Source organism: Aplysia californica, unplaced genomic scaffold (genome assembly GCF_000002075.1).
Source record: "Aplysia californica isolate F4 #8 unplaced genomic scaffold, AplCal3.0 scaffold00489, whole genome shotgun sequence".
NCBI classification, from domain to species: domain Eukaryota; kingdom Metazoa; phylum Mollusca; class Gastropoda; order Aplysiida; family Aplysiidae; genus Aplysia; species Aplysia californica.
The window spans coordinates 392,296-408,352 of NW_004797759.1; the positions used below are offsets into that span (position 1 = coordinate 392,296).

The following is a 16,057-nucleotide window of genomic DNA, read 5'->3' on the forward strand; positions in this document are numbered from 1 at the left end:
GAGAGAGAGAGAGAGAGAGAGAGAGAGACAGAGACAGAGACAGAGACAGAGAGACACAGAGACACAGAGACACAGAGAGAGAGAGAGAGAGAGAGAGAGAGAGAGAGTTCTTTTTTCTCTGCTCTCTACTTTGTTTCTTCCTGTGTCATAATAAAAAATGCTTTTATTTTGTTTTGTTTTTTAAAAGGAAGCACCGAAGACAATAAAGACCTAAAATTTTTGATATCTATTTCCAGATCGTCATTGAAGGTGTAGCGGGCTCTTCCTTCCAGGGAGACATTGGAATTGATGACCTCAAGTATGTTCCTGGTGGTAGTCCTTGTGTTTTGACCCCTTCAACTGCAGCTTACGCTGCCCCCACTACAACTGCTCCTGTCACTGTGCCAGCAAACATCCCAGGTTAGTACATCTCCTTCTCCTTTAAGCCCTCTGAGCCCGTAGCACTGGTACTCCGGTGGTGAGCTTCAGCAACAAAAGTGCGTAGCACCCGTTCACTGGTGAGAAGAGCAGAAGCTGAATTATCGGGCAGAAACAGGCAGTAATTTTTTGTCAAGTAGAATGCTAGTTTCTGTCAAAATTCTGTTGTGAGATACCAACATATGTGCACTCTTTCACACATGATTTGGTCGCATGTGCTGATTTAGGCCCACTTAGTTTTTTTCACAATGAAAGGCCCTCTTCTGAATCAGGAAGATCAGAAAGCCAGGATTTGGGTAAAATTAGCATCAACAGCCCAGTTACTTGTTATGCACAGGGCTTAACCTTTTCTTGTTCATATTCTTTATCAGCAGTGGTGGCCATTTGTTTAAGTTCACTTTTCAACTGAGCAGCCCCCTTGTCTTTACATTCTTTTGTGTTAAAAGGAAGTAAAATTGATTAAATTCTGACTGTAGATGTTCACCCATTTTCTTCACTCTCAGTGCAGCAATTTGTTTCGTCCGACAATGGTGTGGCTTCAACAGGAAAAGGGTTAATTAAAGTAGTTAAGGCTATTATAGAGGCGAGAATTAACGTTGCTTACAAAGGTGATCTTGTGCTTTCAGCTAACTTTAACTGTGACTTTGAGTCTGGTTTGTGTGGATGGACGAACACCGTGTCAGCAACGACATGGCAACGACACTCAGGAAGTACCCTGTCCCTACAGACAGGCCCCTCCGGGGATCACACTAAAGGAACAGGTATTACAGCTTTGGCCGTCTTGAAATCTGTGAAATCAGGGGATTGTTTTTTTTCTTCAGAGAAGCAGATTTATTGTTTAGTTGACACTGTGGTTGTCTCTCAATTTTTGTTTTGTTTTTGCTTGTGAAAGAGGAGGAAAGGACATCGAGCTAAATATGTGCTCATTCAAGAAATTGTATTCAATAAGTTTTTTTTACGTATAGCTCTGGTTTTTTTAATGGAATGTGAGTCAGATGCTATAGTTTTACATGTTCATTTAGTTTAGATATTCTCGGCAGGGTTGGTGATTTTTTTGATTTTTTTCATAAAAATAAAAAAAATCGATTTTTTTTATTTCAGATTTTTTTTTTTTTTGGGATTTAAAAAAAAATGTCGACACAGTTTGGGATTTTTGGTTGCTAAAAGTATGTTCTTTTAGTGCAAAATGCATTGTCTTTATTTTAACTAATGATTAAATTAAGCAACCTCAAAAGAAAGCCTTAATCTGCTATATAATAGTATATATATATATATATATATATATATATATATATATATATATATATATATATATATATATATATATATCAGTGAATTATGGCTACAGACAAAAAATGAAGAAAATGTCAGTCTAAAAGGAAGGGGGGTGGGGGTGGGGGGGTAATTATGCATAGATAAACTTGCATTTTATTACAGTGTGTGTGTGTGTGCACGCGCTTGTGTTTGTCTAAAAAGAAAAAGAAAATGTTAATTTCAATAATGAAAAAAAAGTAAATTGAATGCTGTATTATTTTACAGTGACAGGGGGGAAAGCAGACTTTTAAGCATGATTTTATTAGTCTACTAAACCTTATATACTGTTTTATAAAACCAAGGAAAGGAATTCTGAATATTTAAAGATGTAAAAACAGAATACATTTTTTAAAAGTGATTTAAGTCACTGAGTTTTATTTTTAAAATCAAGTTGATTAAAATTTTTTAAAAATCAACTGATTTAAATCGACCTGATTTAAATCAACCCAACCCTGATTTCAATTATGAAAAAAAAGTCAATTGAATACTGTATTATTTTACAGTGACAGGGGGGAAAGCAGACTTTTAAGCATGATTTTATTAGTCTACTAAACCTTATATACTGTTTTATAAAACCAAGGAAAGGAATTCTGAATATTTAAAGATGTAAAAACAGAATACATTTTTTAAAAGTGATTTAAGTCACTGAGTTTTATTTTTAAAATCAAGTTGATTAAAATTTTTTAAAAATCAACTGATTTAAATCGACCTGATTTAAATCAACCCAACCCTGATTTCAATTATGAAAAAAAAGTCAATTGAATACTGTATTATTTTACAGTGACAGGGGGGAAAGCAGACTTTTAAGCATGATTATATTAGTCTACTAAACCTTATATGTTTAATAAAACCAAGGAAAGGAATTCTGAATGTTCAAATATGTAAAAACTGAATACATTTGTTAAAAAGTGATTTAAATCACTGATTTTTATTTTAAAAATCAAGTTGATTGAAATATTTAAAAAATCAACTGATTTCAATCAACCCAGCTCTGATTTCAATTATGGAAAAAAAAGTAAATTGAATACTGTATAATTTTACAGTGAAAGCTGGGAAAGCAGACTTTTAAACATGATTATATTAGTCTACTTCACCTTATATCTGTTTTATGAAACCAAGGAAGGGAATTCTGAATGTTGAAATATGTAAAAACTGAATAAAAATAAATTTTTAAAAAAGTGATTTAAATCACTGATTTTTATCAAAAAAATCAAGTTGATTTAAATAAAAAAAATCAACTGATTTAAATCAACCTGATTTAAATCAACCCAACCCTGATTCTCGGTTTTCATTTTTTGATTAATTTTGCACTATAAATATTCAGGTTTCATGTTAAAAATTGTCTTTCTTCTTCTTCTTTTTTTTTTTGGATAAGTCATAAAATGCCATTTTTAGCAATTTTTGACTCGTGTTCACTTATTTCTCAGCATGAGCATTTGCTTCCCGTGTATATTCTTTAGGCCATTATATATACTTGGAGACTTCCAGTGGCAGAAACGGAGATCAGGCCGTGCTATCCAGTCCTACAGGTTTCAACGGCAACGCCACGCAGTGCTTGTCCTTCTGGTAATTATCTTCTGAATATATTGTCTGTAAACATTGCAGAATGTGCTGAAATTAAGCTTATCGGGAGAGGGGGATTTAACAATGTTTTCTTTTGCGCATTTCTGCTTCATGATGCACAAATTTTGATAGACAGATGGGGATGTTGCTGGTAGCAGATTTTTTTAACTCTTCATTTTCTACAAGCTGCATTTTGTAACTCAGAAAATTCATTTACTCTGAAAAAAAAAAGTATTGTCTTCAAATTCACACAAACCAGTTTTGCACAGAATCTACTTTTTTTCTTTGTACTTTCTTCTAGAAAATTCACTTTGATTTGTATATATATATGCAATACATTTGAGGTTCTCCAAATTTTTTAAATGGTATATTTCCTCTCAAAATATTTGCTAATAGTCAGAAAGGAAAAAAAAAATGAGCTACCGAAATGGCTTAGTTACAGTGAGGAAAATGGTTTATTGGGGAAAGAATTAAGGAATTGTGAATCAGAGTGCCAAGATTTATACAATTTGTTATTTTGACTGACGTATCTATTATGTTTACTGTATTGTCTGTTACACAAAAGGTGGCTGAGACAGCTTAATTTTGATTTATAAGAAAGCCAGAAATTTAAATTGACATCATTTTGTGTTGCTTCAGAAAGTGTTAATTAAAGTATAGGAAAACATGCTGTTGCTACCTCTTTCATGAACCAACCATTTAACTGTTATTGTGATCGGCCTGTGAGGAACATATGTGAGGCATTGTGGTGAAATCAGGCACTCGCCAAAATAATGAAATCGAAGAAATCAGCATTTTTTTCGGCTGTTAGGCAGTTTTGATTCAATTTTTATTTTCTGGAACAACACCCCTTATGTCCATTTAAAAACACATTTTGGAGTGATTTTTGCTGAAAAACGTTGATTAAAGACACAAAAAACGTAAATTTGCAGTTTGCAAGGGCCCTCAAGTTGTGGAAGTCATCAAACTTTGGTTGCCAGTTTCTCGCTAATTTTACCTTTGAACACAAGTATTTTGACTTTTTTTCAAGATAGATGGATACTTTTTTTAAATATTAAAAGCAAAATAAATGAACAAGCTTTATCGCCTCAATCCCAGGAGTTTTTCCCAAAATTGTACCCAAAAACTTATAATTTTGGCACTTATGTAAGGGCCCACTAATAACCATATATATCGTCCAATTGCTTTAAAATTTGGCACTAAGTACAACCTAAGATGGATCTTTAGACATACCAAATTTGAAGTATGGAGCTTCAGTAGTCATGCTGTGGAGTGTTGTACGAATTTGGCTTTTTTGGGGGCTTTCTATTTTTTTCACAACAGAATACGCTAGAGCAACTTACATTGATATTCAAATATGCTTGTGAGTGTCTAGATCTATTATATTGTATGTCATGTACAATAAAGGCTGTTGAATACTTTCATGAATTAAAAAAATGTATGTGTGAGAAAGGCAGAGACAATCGATTACAAGACATGTTCAGCTGATCTGTGTGAACATACATGCTGAAAGTGCCTTCATAAAAAGCGCGATTACTCCGTGTGTAATGACAGTAGAAATAAAATTCCAGTACCCCTTCAGGCAGAATTGGCTCGGAAAATAATAAATTGACCTTATGTAGAACTTGAGGTCATTTTCCTAAATGAAATAACAAGTATACAAAACAAAACAATAGAACCGAGTTATCTCGGTTGTGGGATTGAACGCAGCCCAAGAGCTGACTGAGATACCTCTGTCACGGGATTGAGTGAGGAGTACCACCAGAGGAAGAGACCAATGCAGTTCCTCAGACTCTTGAATGAACATGAAGAACTTGAACATTTGTCTCTCGTTAGAAAAATAGGACGCAAAAGAGGCAGGGGTAGACTGAAAAAAATCTTACTCAGAAAACATGTACAGTTGGGAGATGGGGAAAAATCAGAATGTTTGCAGTTTTTTTTTCAAAGGCATCGGAGCAGGGAAATGAGAGGTGAAGCAGGATTGCTGATGCCTTTTCAGACCTGGTACTTGAAGGAGAATGACTGCCGCCCATGTAATGCCACCTTAAGCATGTTGAACCCAAATATATGTTTGGGAGAATTAATTTTATTTATGCTTAAAAAGTTTTATAGTAATTTTATAGAAATGACTTGCTGGTATTTTTGAGTTATTGGATTACATTACACTTTTACTGTTGTTTCTGATAAACTCTTTACTGTTTACTTTTGATAAGGTATCACATGTACGGGTTGACTGTGAACAGCCTTATAGTCAGGCTGAAGGGTTCGTCAACCACTATGGATCTGTGGCGTGAGAATGGAACGCACGGAGACCATTGGATCCAAGCTCAAGTTGACATTGGGGGATCTTCTACTGGATTTGCGAATCAGGTACATAATCATAGTGTTCTTGGATGTACTATAAGTGTCAAATTTCATATATAGCTATAAATAGGCACAGCATGTTGCTGGAAAGCTTTAATTTAATGTAAATTGTAATCTCAACATTCTCTCAGAGAACTGTTTGTTTTCCTTATCACCCCCATTATGCTGACTACCACTGCTATCAGCATCAGCATCTGTATCATCTTTGTTTAAAAAGCAGAGTAGGTAGGGAGAGTCTTAATACAATTGCAGATAAAAAATATGAACATTTGGTTCATGAAATTAACTTGATGTTTTGCCATGAAGGCTTCCTCAGGATCAACTGAAAGTGAGACTACTGTAGTACTATACAATATCAGGGAAGGGGGCCTTGTCATCATCATCATTATCATCATCATTGTCGTCATCATCATCATCATCATCATCATCATCATCATCATCATTCATCATCATCATCATCATCATCATCATCATCATCATCATCATCATCATCATCATGTGTATTCTGGGTACTCCTATAAGCGGGAACAAAAATCTATCACATGTCGTTGGGACCAGGTTGAGCTAGCGAGGCTGCGGTCGGACCATCATTGGAGTTTAAGATGGTATAAGAACTTTGTAAATGAAGAGCTCATCCCCTGTTGCCGAAGATGCGGCCATGAAAAGAAGGATATCAAACATATGTTTGAATGTCCAGGAACAATGGCAATTCGAATGGAGTTATTTGGACGAGTGGAGGTGCCGCTAAGCATATTGACAATGGAGCCGAAAAAGAGCCTCGCTCTAGCTCAAAAATTTCTTCGTGAAGTCCGCCACGCCCATTAAGGAAAAAAAAAAAAATCATCATCATCATCATCATCATCATCATCATCATCATCGTCATTGTTATTGTGTTAGAAAACAGTGTTAAGATAAAGAGTTTTAGTCTCATCCATCTTTGACATTGTCACCTAGGTCCAGTTTGTGGCTGTTCACGGCAGCAGTTACACAGGTGACATTGCAGTTGATGACATCAAGCTAGTAGCTGGACTTTGCACATCATGTAAGTTGGACCTTGTTTCTTGTGTAAGTTTGGAATTCATTCCAGATTTTGTTCATCATTAAGTTAAATGCTGTTCATATACGGTGGACTTCGTTCATTATGAAAGATGGATTTTGTTCAAAAAAGATTGCCAACAAATACATCATGAGTCATGTTTATAAAGACCTCACGGCATTTATTGTGAAAGAAACAGTAGAAAACACCCACAACCAAAACATAATTGACACCGCTTACACTCTCATAGAAAAATTCAATCATTTAAACAACGCGCTTCGGGACGTTCACATTCACATCTCATACGGCCAACCAGTGTCAAAAGATGGACTACCACACTTTGACAACATGCATCAAAACTTATATGTCATTCTACAGGAGACACTTTAGTGAAAAGGTACTTCCCAAACACTACATTCTCGAAAACCACTGCATCCCGTGGATACAAGCATATGGGTTTGGTTTGGCTTTACATGGGAAACAGGGTGGTGTACTTATCCATGCTTCAGTGGCAAAGCTAGAAAGAAGAGGAGCTGGGATACGTAATATCGAACAACAGCTGAAAGTTGTCATGTAATCTTACCCCGTCATGTCAAATCCAAAACTATTATCCAACGTGCCTCCGACAAAGAAAAAAAAGGTGATACTTCAATCAACTCTTCACTACTCCAAAACCATGGACTTCCCTCAAAAACAGCAAAGTGAGTTTTGATATTTGACCATTTCTGGTGTATTTTATGTGAAATTGAAGGGTTGATTAAGTTTTGTTTGATTGGAATTTAGATTTAAAAATATTCACACCAAAGGGAAATGGTAAAATATGAGCCATTTTTGGAGCGCTATATATATTTATCATTATTTCATACAATTTTGCATCTTTCTCAGTAAGTACAGAAGTTCCCCCTTGTTCCAAACAGGCAAAATAAAATGACGATAAAGTCAGCGATCGGCGTATTTTGCGAGTTTAAATGTCCTAAAAATGAAATGAACAATGCTGTTAGCGGGACACGGGGAATTCCCCTGGCCACGAGTTCATGACCCAGTGACCAGGGTCAGATTACAAGATGCGGCGCGCTGGCTGCCTGCGAACTAAAGTACCGCTTTCTAACAGCCGTGAACTGAATTAAGTCTTATAAGTGGCGAAGATTAGAGGTGTTACAAGAGAGTAACAAACACAAAAAAAGGAGAAGGAGAAATAAAGGAGAAATATAAGGATGATAGATGTTTGATAGAAAAGAAGGAGCAAACCACACCAGAGCACCTACCAACCGCCTACAGTTACTTAAGAGAAGATCTAGTTCGTTTGCGACTGAAGTAAGTAGTAGAGAGCATGGTAGGTCCTACTTCTTTTCTTTCACCGTCATTTGCCTCTATGTATGTTGATGTACATGATCTCTGTAGTGCAATTTCTGTACCAAACATTCTAAGTCTATAAGTAACTCTCTAACTTATCCCATTAGAGAAACCTGGTATGTGTAAAGTTAGGCCCCTTGGGCATATTGTTCAATTAAGTCCGTTTGCTTTGTTGGAATAAACTAGTAAGTCTGTACCCGCATCTTCTGTTTTGTTATTAAGTCAAATAAAGAGTTCTGAACACAACTCAACATTGTATTGCTTTTTTTCCCAGCACTAAAAGACCGTTTTTGTCTCTATGTGCTTTTTTTTACTCAGACAAATACGTGTCTTAACTGCTGATTCTGCTGCTTTTTTTCCCCTCATCCTTACTATCATCATTTTCCTCTACTTCTTCTTTTGTATGTTTGTCACTCTCTTGTGAACTGTGATTTCTGAGGTGCCTTGATAGTGGAAGCAAACTTTGTGCTGTTGAGGCTAGAGAGGTGAGCAGAGTAAGTCTGATTCTTCGTTTGGACTTCTCTGTTGACATCCACACCTTGGCGCTCATATGACCTTATGCAGTTGCGAGGGCGGTAAAACCTTATTAAAACATGACTGCTGATTCTGTACCTAAAACTTCTTTTCTTTTAAAATTCTTCAGCGGCTGGTTCCAAATCTCCAATAAACTGCGACTTTGAGGATTCTTCTTTGTGCGGCTACATCCAGGATCCAAATGATGATGGAGACTGGAGGAGGAATACAATGTCCACTGGTTCAACTGGCACTGGTCCCACTTCTGATCACACTTATGGCACTAGTTTGGGTGAGTTTCTTGCAGAAGTATTTAAAGCATTGATGAATGTTAAGTGACACATGGCAAGGTGAAAAGTTATAGGCTTCCGAAAGGCAAATACAGTGAAGTCCGTTTAAATCGATATTCGTAGGATGGCGGGAATTTCTTTGGTTCTGCTGAGTTTTAGATTTAGAGGGGTTGCTCAAACAGAAGAACAAAATTCGGGGATATTATGTTCTTTCAGAGTACTGCTGTGTTTGAATTAAAAGTGTTCAGTTTAAACAGCGCTCCACTGTATGTTTACATATGTGAGGCATCGTGGTGAAATCAGGCACTCGTCAAAATAATGAAGTTGAAGAAATCGGCATTTTTCGGGCAGTTTGGAATAAAAAAAAATGTTGAGCTTTTTGCCTCAACGCCTTGTATGTCCATTCAAAAACATTCTCATGTGTGGATTTTTATAGAAAAACATAGATTAAAGGCACGAAAAATGTAAATCTGCAGTTTGCAAGGACTCTTGAGCTATGGATGTTACCAAACTCAGGCAGTCATTTTCTTGCTAATATCACCTCTGAAACCAGCTGACCCCTACCTCCTTCAATCGCAAACACCTCGACTTCTATTCAAGATAAATGGATATTTTTTTTCATCAAATGCAAGGCAAATAAACAAACTTTTAAGATGATGCCAATAAATCCATATACCAAAAAATTGACGAGTGCCTGATTCTGCCGCGTCGTAACACATAAAAAAAAAAGAAGTAATTATGTATACCAATCACCTTCTGTTCCTTGCTTTATGTACTTACGTAGCATCAAATTTCAGTTTTGCTGGTTATGAAACATCAAATTTCAGTCTGAATGGATATGCAACATCAAATTTCAGTCTCAATGGTTATGAAATTCAGTCTCCTTTGTTGTGCACTTAATAAAAGTCTACAAAACTCTTTGATTGCCCTCGACTCTTGGCAGTTGCGTTTGTTCAACATTTTAAATTTGTGTAACACGAAAAACAGTATAACTTAGCTGAAAAGAGAGCGCTGAAAAGGCAGTTTACCCTTACTAAAACTAAACTGAGCTGGCACTTATACGACCTTATTGTTTTGCAAGTGTCATAAAATTCTTAGTTTGCTTTTTATTATTTTACTTTGTGACTGTTGTTGTGCACCCTTCTAAACCACATTTCTACAAGGTTCAAAATGTGCTTTCTTCATTCCTTGTTTTGATGGGTTTTTTTTTTTTTTTCTTTTTTAAATCTTGACCTTGGCTTTGAGATTTTTCTCAAACTGTTTTATTCTTCAGGACACTACATGTACCTCGAAGCAAGTAATACGTTTTCTAATCGATTGTTCAAGCTGTGGTCTCCACCTTTCACCTATACGGATGGCCAGTGTGTGTCCTTTTTCTACAACATGTACGGATCTACCATGGGTGAACTAAGCATTTACCTGGGACAGTTGAATACCACTGGCCTCTACAGAACAACTCGGAGGCTTTGGGCTTTACAGGGAAATCAAGGCCAACTGTGGAAGCAGGAGTATGTCCCACTTCCACCTTCGCCTAGTGGTCAAGTTAATGTAAGTTTGTTTAACATGATCTGATGTAAAAGATTTTGAAAGAATACGTGTCACGACGTAATGGAATCAAGTGCGCTTTATGTAAAAACACATTTCCATGTTGATTTTACTGAAAAACGTTGATTAAAGGCACAAAAACTAAATTTGCTGTTTCCAACGACTTTCAAGCGATGGAAATAAGGGGCCATTTTCTTGCTAATTTTGCCTCAAGAAGAAGGCGCCCTCACCTCCTTCAATCGCTATTGTCTTGACTTCTATTCTTTATAATTTGAAATTTTTTTCACCAAAAACAAGGCAAATGAACTGGCTTTAAGATGATACCAATAACTCTATATGCCCAAAAATTGATGAGGGCCTTTCCACCAAGTCGTGCCACATATGTTTTTCATGTGTCCATAATCATTGATGATCTCTTTCTGCATGACTGAAGTAGTTAAAAATGTTTGCTAAATGCCTTCTTAGATGCCCGAAGTGTTTAATCTGCACCATGTGGGTGGTTGGCAGATGCTCTGGTGTGGTTTGCTCCTTCTTTCCATTCAAACATCTATTACCCTTATATCTCCTCCTTTTTTTGTTTGTTACTCTCTTGTAACACCCCTAATCTTCTGCACCTATATGACCTCATTGTGTTGCAAATGCCGTAAAAATCTTACTTAAACTTATAACTAATCTGCGCAGTCTTGTTGTAAATTGTGTTTGTCTTGTGATGATAATCAGTCTTGCTGCATAGCTGAAAAGGACTCTTTATTTCTGAACGTTTATTTAATAATAGGTCTACTCTTAGAGGCAGGTTGCAGAAGGAGGGATGCAGTTTTGGGGAAAAAGAGCCAATTATAGGCCCACAAGCTCAATAAATGAAAAATACTTTTAAAAAGTGAATCTTTCTTTTTGTTTCTTTGCTAATTATCCCATGTAATATTCTTAAGCAATTGATTTCTTTATTGTTTAACTCCATCACTTCTCCCCCACAGTTGGTGATTGTTGGTAAAACTGGGATTAGCTACCAAAGTGATATGGCGTTTGATGACATCTCACTGGTTTCCAACTGCCCCTCACCAGGTATGTCAGCTTTCTGCTTGTGAAGAATCTTTAAAAAATTTATTTATATATTATATATTTTTAAAAAAGCAAAAACAGGTAAAAGTAAAGTTTGCACCCCCTCCCCTCCCTCCCCCCTCTCCCCTCCCCCCTTATTTTAAAGTGACTGACTTCGTGTGCTATATCTGGGGACACTGTGATGCCGGTAGTCGCAATCATGCCTCAAAAGAACAGTAAACAGCAGGCTATGAACATCATGATGCATGAGTATAAAGTGGAGGGGGGGGGGGGGAGAGTGGGGAGCATGCTTCTACTGCAAAAGGCATACAGTCGAACCTGCCATGATGGCCACCTCTATAAGATGGCCACCTGTACAAATAACCACTTTCCATTTCCCCCTTGCGTTTTTTCTATATAATTTAACTGTGTAAAACGGGCACCTGTCAAACATGGCTGCGTCCACCATTTTTTAATACATAACCCCAATCACACAAAACAATAACCCCTGTCTTAGACAGCCACCTTAGTGACTTTATTACGGAACTATTCGCGAACTAAGTTTTTTTTAGTAATGACTAAGCCTTCGTTTCCGCTATTTAGAAGTTGGAGACAAGCTTTTCGGGACATAATGAGACACAGTGCACTAGGTTTAGGTGACTGTAGAAAAAAACTGCTGGAAACAATGGAAAAACTCAGGGCTTAAAGAGTTAAAAGGAATATTCTTTGATTTACTTTGTTATACACAAGAGCAGTGTGTGGATTCCAGTCAAGCTTGTTATCAATTGTTATTCCATGATCTGGTCTGACAAATCAGTACCTCAATAGCTTACTATTTCAACATATGCATTATGATATCTTTCAGAGTATGGAATACTTTTCAAAAAATAAACCTTGTTATAAAACCATCTATGAAGTGCACAAACACCTGTTTTTGGTCTGCGTAAAATGATTTGCACGGATACTTTTGGGTCTTCTCATTCTTGCTTTTTTTCTCTTGTTGCCTGGGTGGTAATTGGAGTCTGAAATCAAGAAAGAAACTATTGATACTTTCTTGGTCTTTTATTGGGAATTAAAATGATTTTTTTTTCTTTTTGGTGTGTGTGATGTACTTACAAAAATGTGTGAAAAATGCTTCCCAGTCATATGCAAAAAAAGGTAAACTGCTGTAAAGTTATGGACAAAACTTCTAATTTGCTGCTTTAAATATTGATACTTAGTGATAGTTTGCTTCATGGTGCCAAAGCTTTCTTCGATAATATCAAAGCTTTCTTCTCTCAGAACATTAGTGACAACCCATCGTTACAACTTTTATGCCTTAGCATTGGAAATCCAGTGGTTAGGCTGACGGACTCTTAATCGTAAGATTGCGGGTTCAAGAGTTAATTGAGTTTCAGGCCCGACATTGTGTCCTGGTAAAGGCATTTCACATTAATTTTCCTCACTTCACCCAGGTATGAATCGGTACCGGGCCGTAGACAATGAGAGATCTTGTCAGTATGTTAATGTTTTTTTAGTGCCTATAAAATGGCAGCTTGTACTGTAGCTTCCAATGAAGTTGAAATGATTTTAGAATGATATCAGGTCTGCTTGGGTAGTTAGAAAGATTATAAAATGCATAGAGCTTGCTGTTGAGTGGTAATTTCCGCTTTGCAAATTATTATTATTATTATTATTATTATTATTATTATTATTATTATTATTATTATTATTATTATTATTATTAATTATTTCTAAGAGTTTTAGATAATCTCATTGATCGTATAGAGGCTTGTTTCTGAGATTCTCATGATATAATTTTATGTCATATTTTGTACATTTTCCCTTATGTACTTCCAGGAGAATGCTCATTTGAGGCCGGCAAGTGTGGTTGGACCTCTCCTTTTTTAAATTTGGCGGACTTCGTTTTAGCTAAAGCAAGTTCCAGGATGTTCCCGAATTCTTCTCCTCCAACAGTTGACCACACCACAGGCACTGCTAATGGTAATTTTGATAATTTAAATTGTGGTGTACTTGGTTTTCCTACTCAGTCACATAAAATATTTTTATGAGAGTTTCTGGCTTTAAGGTTTTTGAACCATAACTGACCAAGGATAAGTACACCGTGTCTTCTGGCCTGTCTGTCTGTAGGATTAGCAGCAGTAACACCTGCAGTTGCCTTGAACTATGGCTCAAAATGAACCTGGTCCTCTTTTTATAAATCCTTTCCACTTTTCTGAAACATTCTTTAGTCAAAAGAAAACCCTCAATTTATTTGAATGCAAGAAACTTGTTCGTTTGGATACCAGTTGTTCTAATTTTAATCGTATAAACAGCTGCTTTGGCCATAGCTGGTCAGGTGAAGAGACTGTTTCAAGTTCAAAAGTAGCAATAATGATACTTCCCACACAAGGGGCTACCATACTTTTTCTTATTAAGAGGAGGAGGAGGAGGAGAGGCTAAAACAGCACCTGGACATGGATGGCTGGTGCCTCTCTAAATAAATCATTGATGATCGGGAGGAGGAGGAAGAAGAAAAAGAAGAAGGAGAAGAAGGAGGAGAAGAAGAAGAAGAAGAAGAAGAAGAAGAAGAAGAAGAAGAAGAAGAAGAAGAAGAAGAAGAAGAAAAAGAAGAAGAAGAAGAAGAAGAAGAAGCAGCAGCAGCAGCAGCAGCAGCAGCAGCAGCAGCAGCAGCAGCAGCAGCAGCAGCAGCAGCAGCAGCATGGGAAAAGAAAAAGGAGAGAAAATCAAGTTTCATTTCCATTCTGTTTTAACCATAAATATGTTGTTTTATTCATTCATTCTTTTATCTAACTTTTCTTCCATATTTTTGTCTTGCAGGTTCATACGTAATATTGGCCAATGACAGATTTGTTGACAGAGGGAGTGGTTTGAGAGTACAGTTCTCCTCAGAAGAATTAACCGCTACTAGTTCAAGTGGTATCTGCTTCCATTTTTGGTTTGCTTCACATCAGGCTGTCTCACCTTTGAGCCTTAACATCAATGTCAATGTAAGTTGCATTTAAAATTTATTCTGTCACACATTGACACAAAAACTGTCATTTAGTGCTGGAAAAAGTAAGGTGGACAGAAATAGAATAAGGAAAGAAAAAAGTGGGACCAAACAATCTTCAGCATAACTAATTGTTAGGTTAACTACTCTAAGGTAATGAATAAAAGGGGGAGGGTTGGTGGACACGTGGTCCAAAATGAATAAACGGGGGGTTGGAATAAAAGGAGGGGGGGGGGGGGGAGTGGGGGAACTGAAAAATTAATAAGTGGGGGAGGGAGGGGGAAACGCTTATTCGATACCGTAGAGTAACTCCTTCATGACATAAGAGTCCGAGTCAGTTCGTGCTTCATCACGCAGTTTTCGATCCCTGAGGACACAGACTAGTGATAGATTTAGTGGTCAGTTTTCTATAATTAGACCCAGTTTGCAATACTGCTAACTATATCTAAAAGGAAATTATTTCTATGTACATAAAAAAATATTGCTGAATGTGAATCAGCGATTAGTTTTACGACATTCATCTCATAGAAGCAGTGATACCCCCCCCCCCGGGGCAGTGCCACTGACTGTAGTGTCTTTAGGCCCTTCCCAAAGGGGGGACATTTCTCGTTCAAGCATAGTAGAATTGTAAATGGGCTGATTCATGTCACGCTCAAAACTGTGCCTGATCTACTACAGGGAACTGCTGCTTTTTCTTTCCTGATCCTTACTATCCTTACTATTGTCATTTTCCTATACTTCTTTTCTATGTTTGTCACTCTCTTGTGACCTGCTATTTCCGGGGTGCCTTGATAGTCGAAGCAGACCTTGCGCTGTTGAAGCTAGAGAGGTGAGCAGTCTAAGTCTTATTCCCTGTAAAGACTTCTCTGTTGACACCCACCCTTTGGCGCTCATATGACCTTATGCAGTTATGAGCACCGTAAAACCCTCTACCATAAAAAAAAAAAAAGAAGCAGTGATGCAGAAGACAGCCTATGACGAACGGTGTTCGTCCTCACAATCCTTGCAGTTTGCAAGAAAGCAGCTTGGCTTCTTTGCTGTATAAAAAAAAATGATGAATGGCATACGTCAGATAGGTCGCAAATGGATTTATCTTGAATAAAATTTTTGCTATCCTGTTGAAAAAACATTGCTGTGACACGATGAATTTGCTGATATGCCTACTTGGAAGTGACTTAGGCATGAAATATCTTGGTGTTTACCACCCTCTCATCCTTCACATCTTTTTTATTACAGTGAGCATCAGAAGAGGGATGTTCAGCTCGGTCTGACGTTGTGTCCTTGGGAAAGACACTTTACACAAATTTCCCATTTGGCTCGGTCCTTTTATGGAGATGGATGTTAAACTTGGAGGTCCTGCCTCTTAAATAACCTAATAATGTTGATAGGGGCATTGAATTTCACCATTTTTTTAAGGGATGTGATTTTCTGTCTTTCAGGGCTCAGTCTCCACGGTGTGGAAAATTGGTCGACATGAGACAACTACTTTCCAGGATGCCCAAGCTTTTGTTTACAGCAGCAGTCCTTACAAACTTGTTTTTGAAGCCAATCTTCTTAGCCAAGTAGGATACTTTGCTCTGGATGACTTCACCATTACTCAAGGCTACTGTGCAGGTGATGACTTCTATCATT

At 37.1% G+C, this 16,057-nt stretch overlaps 1 protein-coding gene across 1 annotated transcript in view; it reads left to right on the forward strand.

The window, feature by feature from the left end:
- Window positions 1–16,057, forward strand: part of LOC101845641 (MAM and LDL-receptor class A domain-containing protein 1) — a 108,782-nt gene that overhangs the window by 63,428 nt on the left and 29,297 nt on the right. The window contains exons 39-49 of the mRNA XM_035971722.1: window positions 237–399; window positions 1,044–1,178; window positions 3,192–3,297; window positions 5,508–5,664; window positions 6,613–6,700; window positions 8,691–8,852; window positions 10,124–10,398; window positions 11,370–11,457; window positions 13,273–13,416; window positions 14,254–14,423; window positions 15,865–16,039. Coding sequence (XP_035827615.1) covers window positions 237–399; window positions 1,044–1,178; window positions 3,192–3,297; window positions 5,508–5,664; window positions 6,613–6,700; window positions 8,691–8,852; window positions 10,124–10,398; window positions 11,370–11,457; window positions 13,273–13,416; window positions 14,254–14,423; window positions 15,865–16,039 — 1,663 coding nt within the window. The remainder of the gene's footprint in view (window positions 1–236; window positions 400–1,043; window positions 1,179–3,191; window positions 3,298–5,507; window positions 5,665–6,612; window positions 6,701–8,690; window positions 8,853–10,123; window positions 10,399–11,369; window positions 11,458–13,272; window positions 13,417–14,253; window positions 14,424–15,864; window positions 16,040–16,057) is intronic.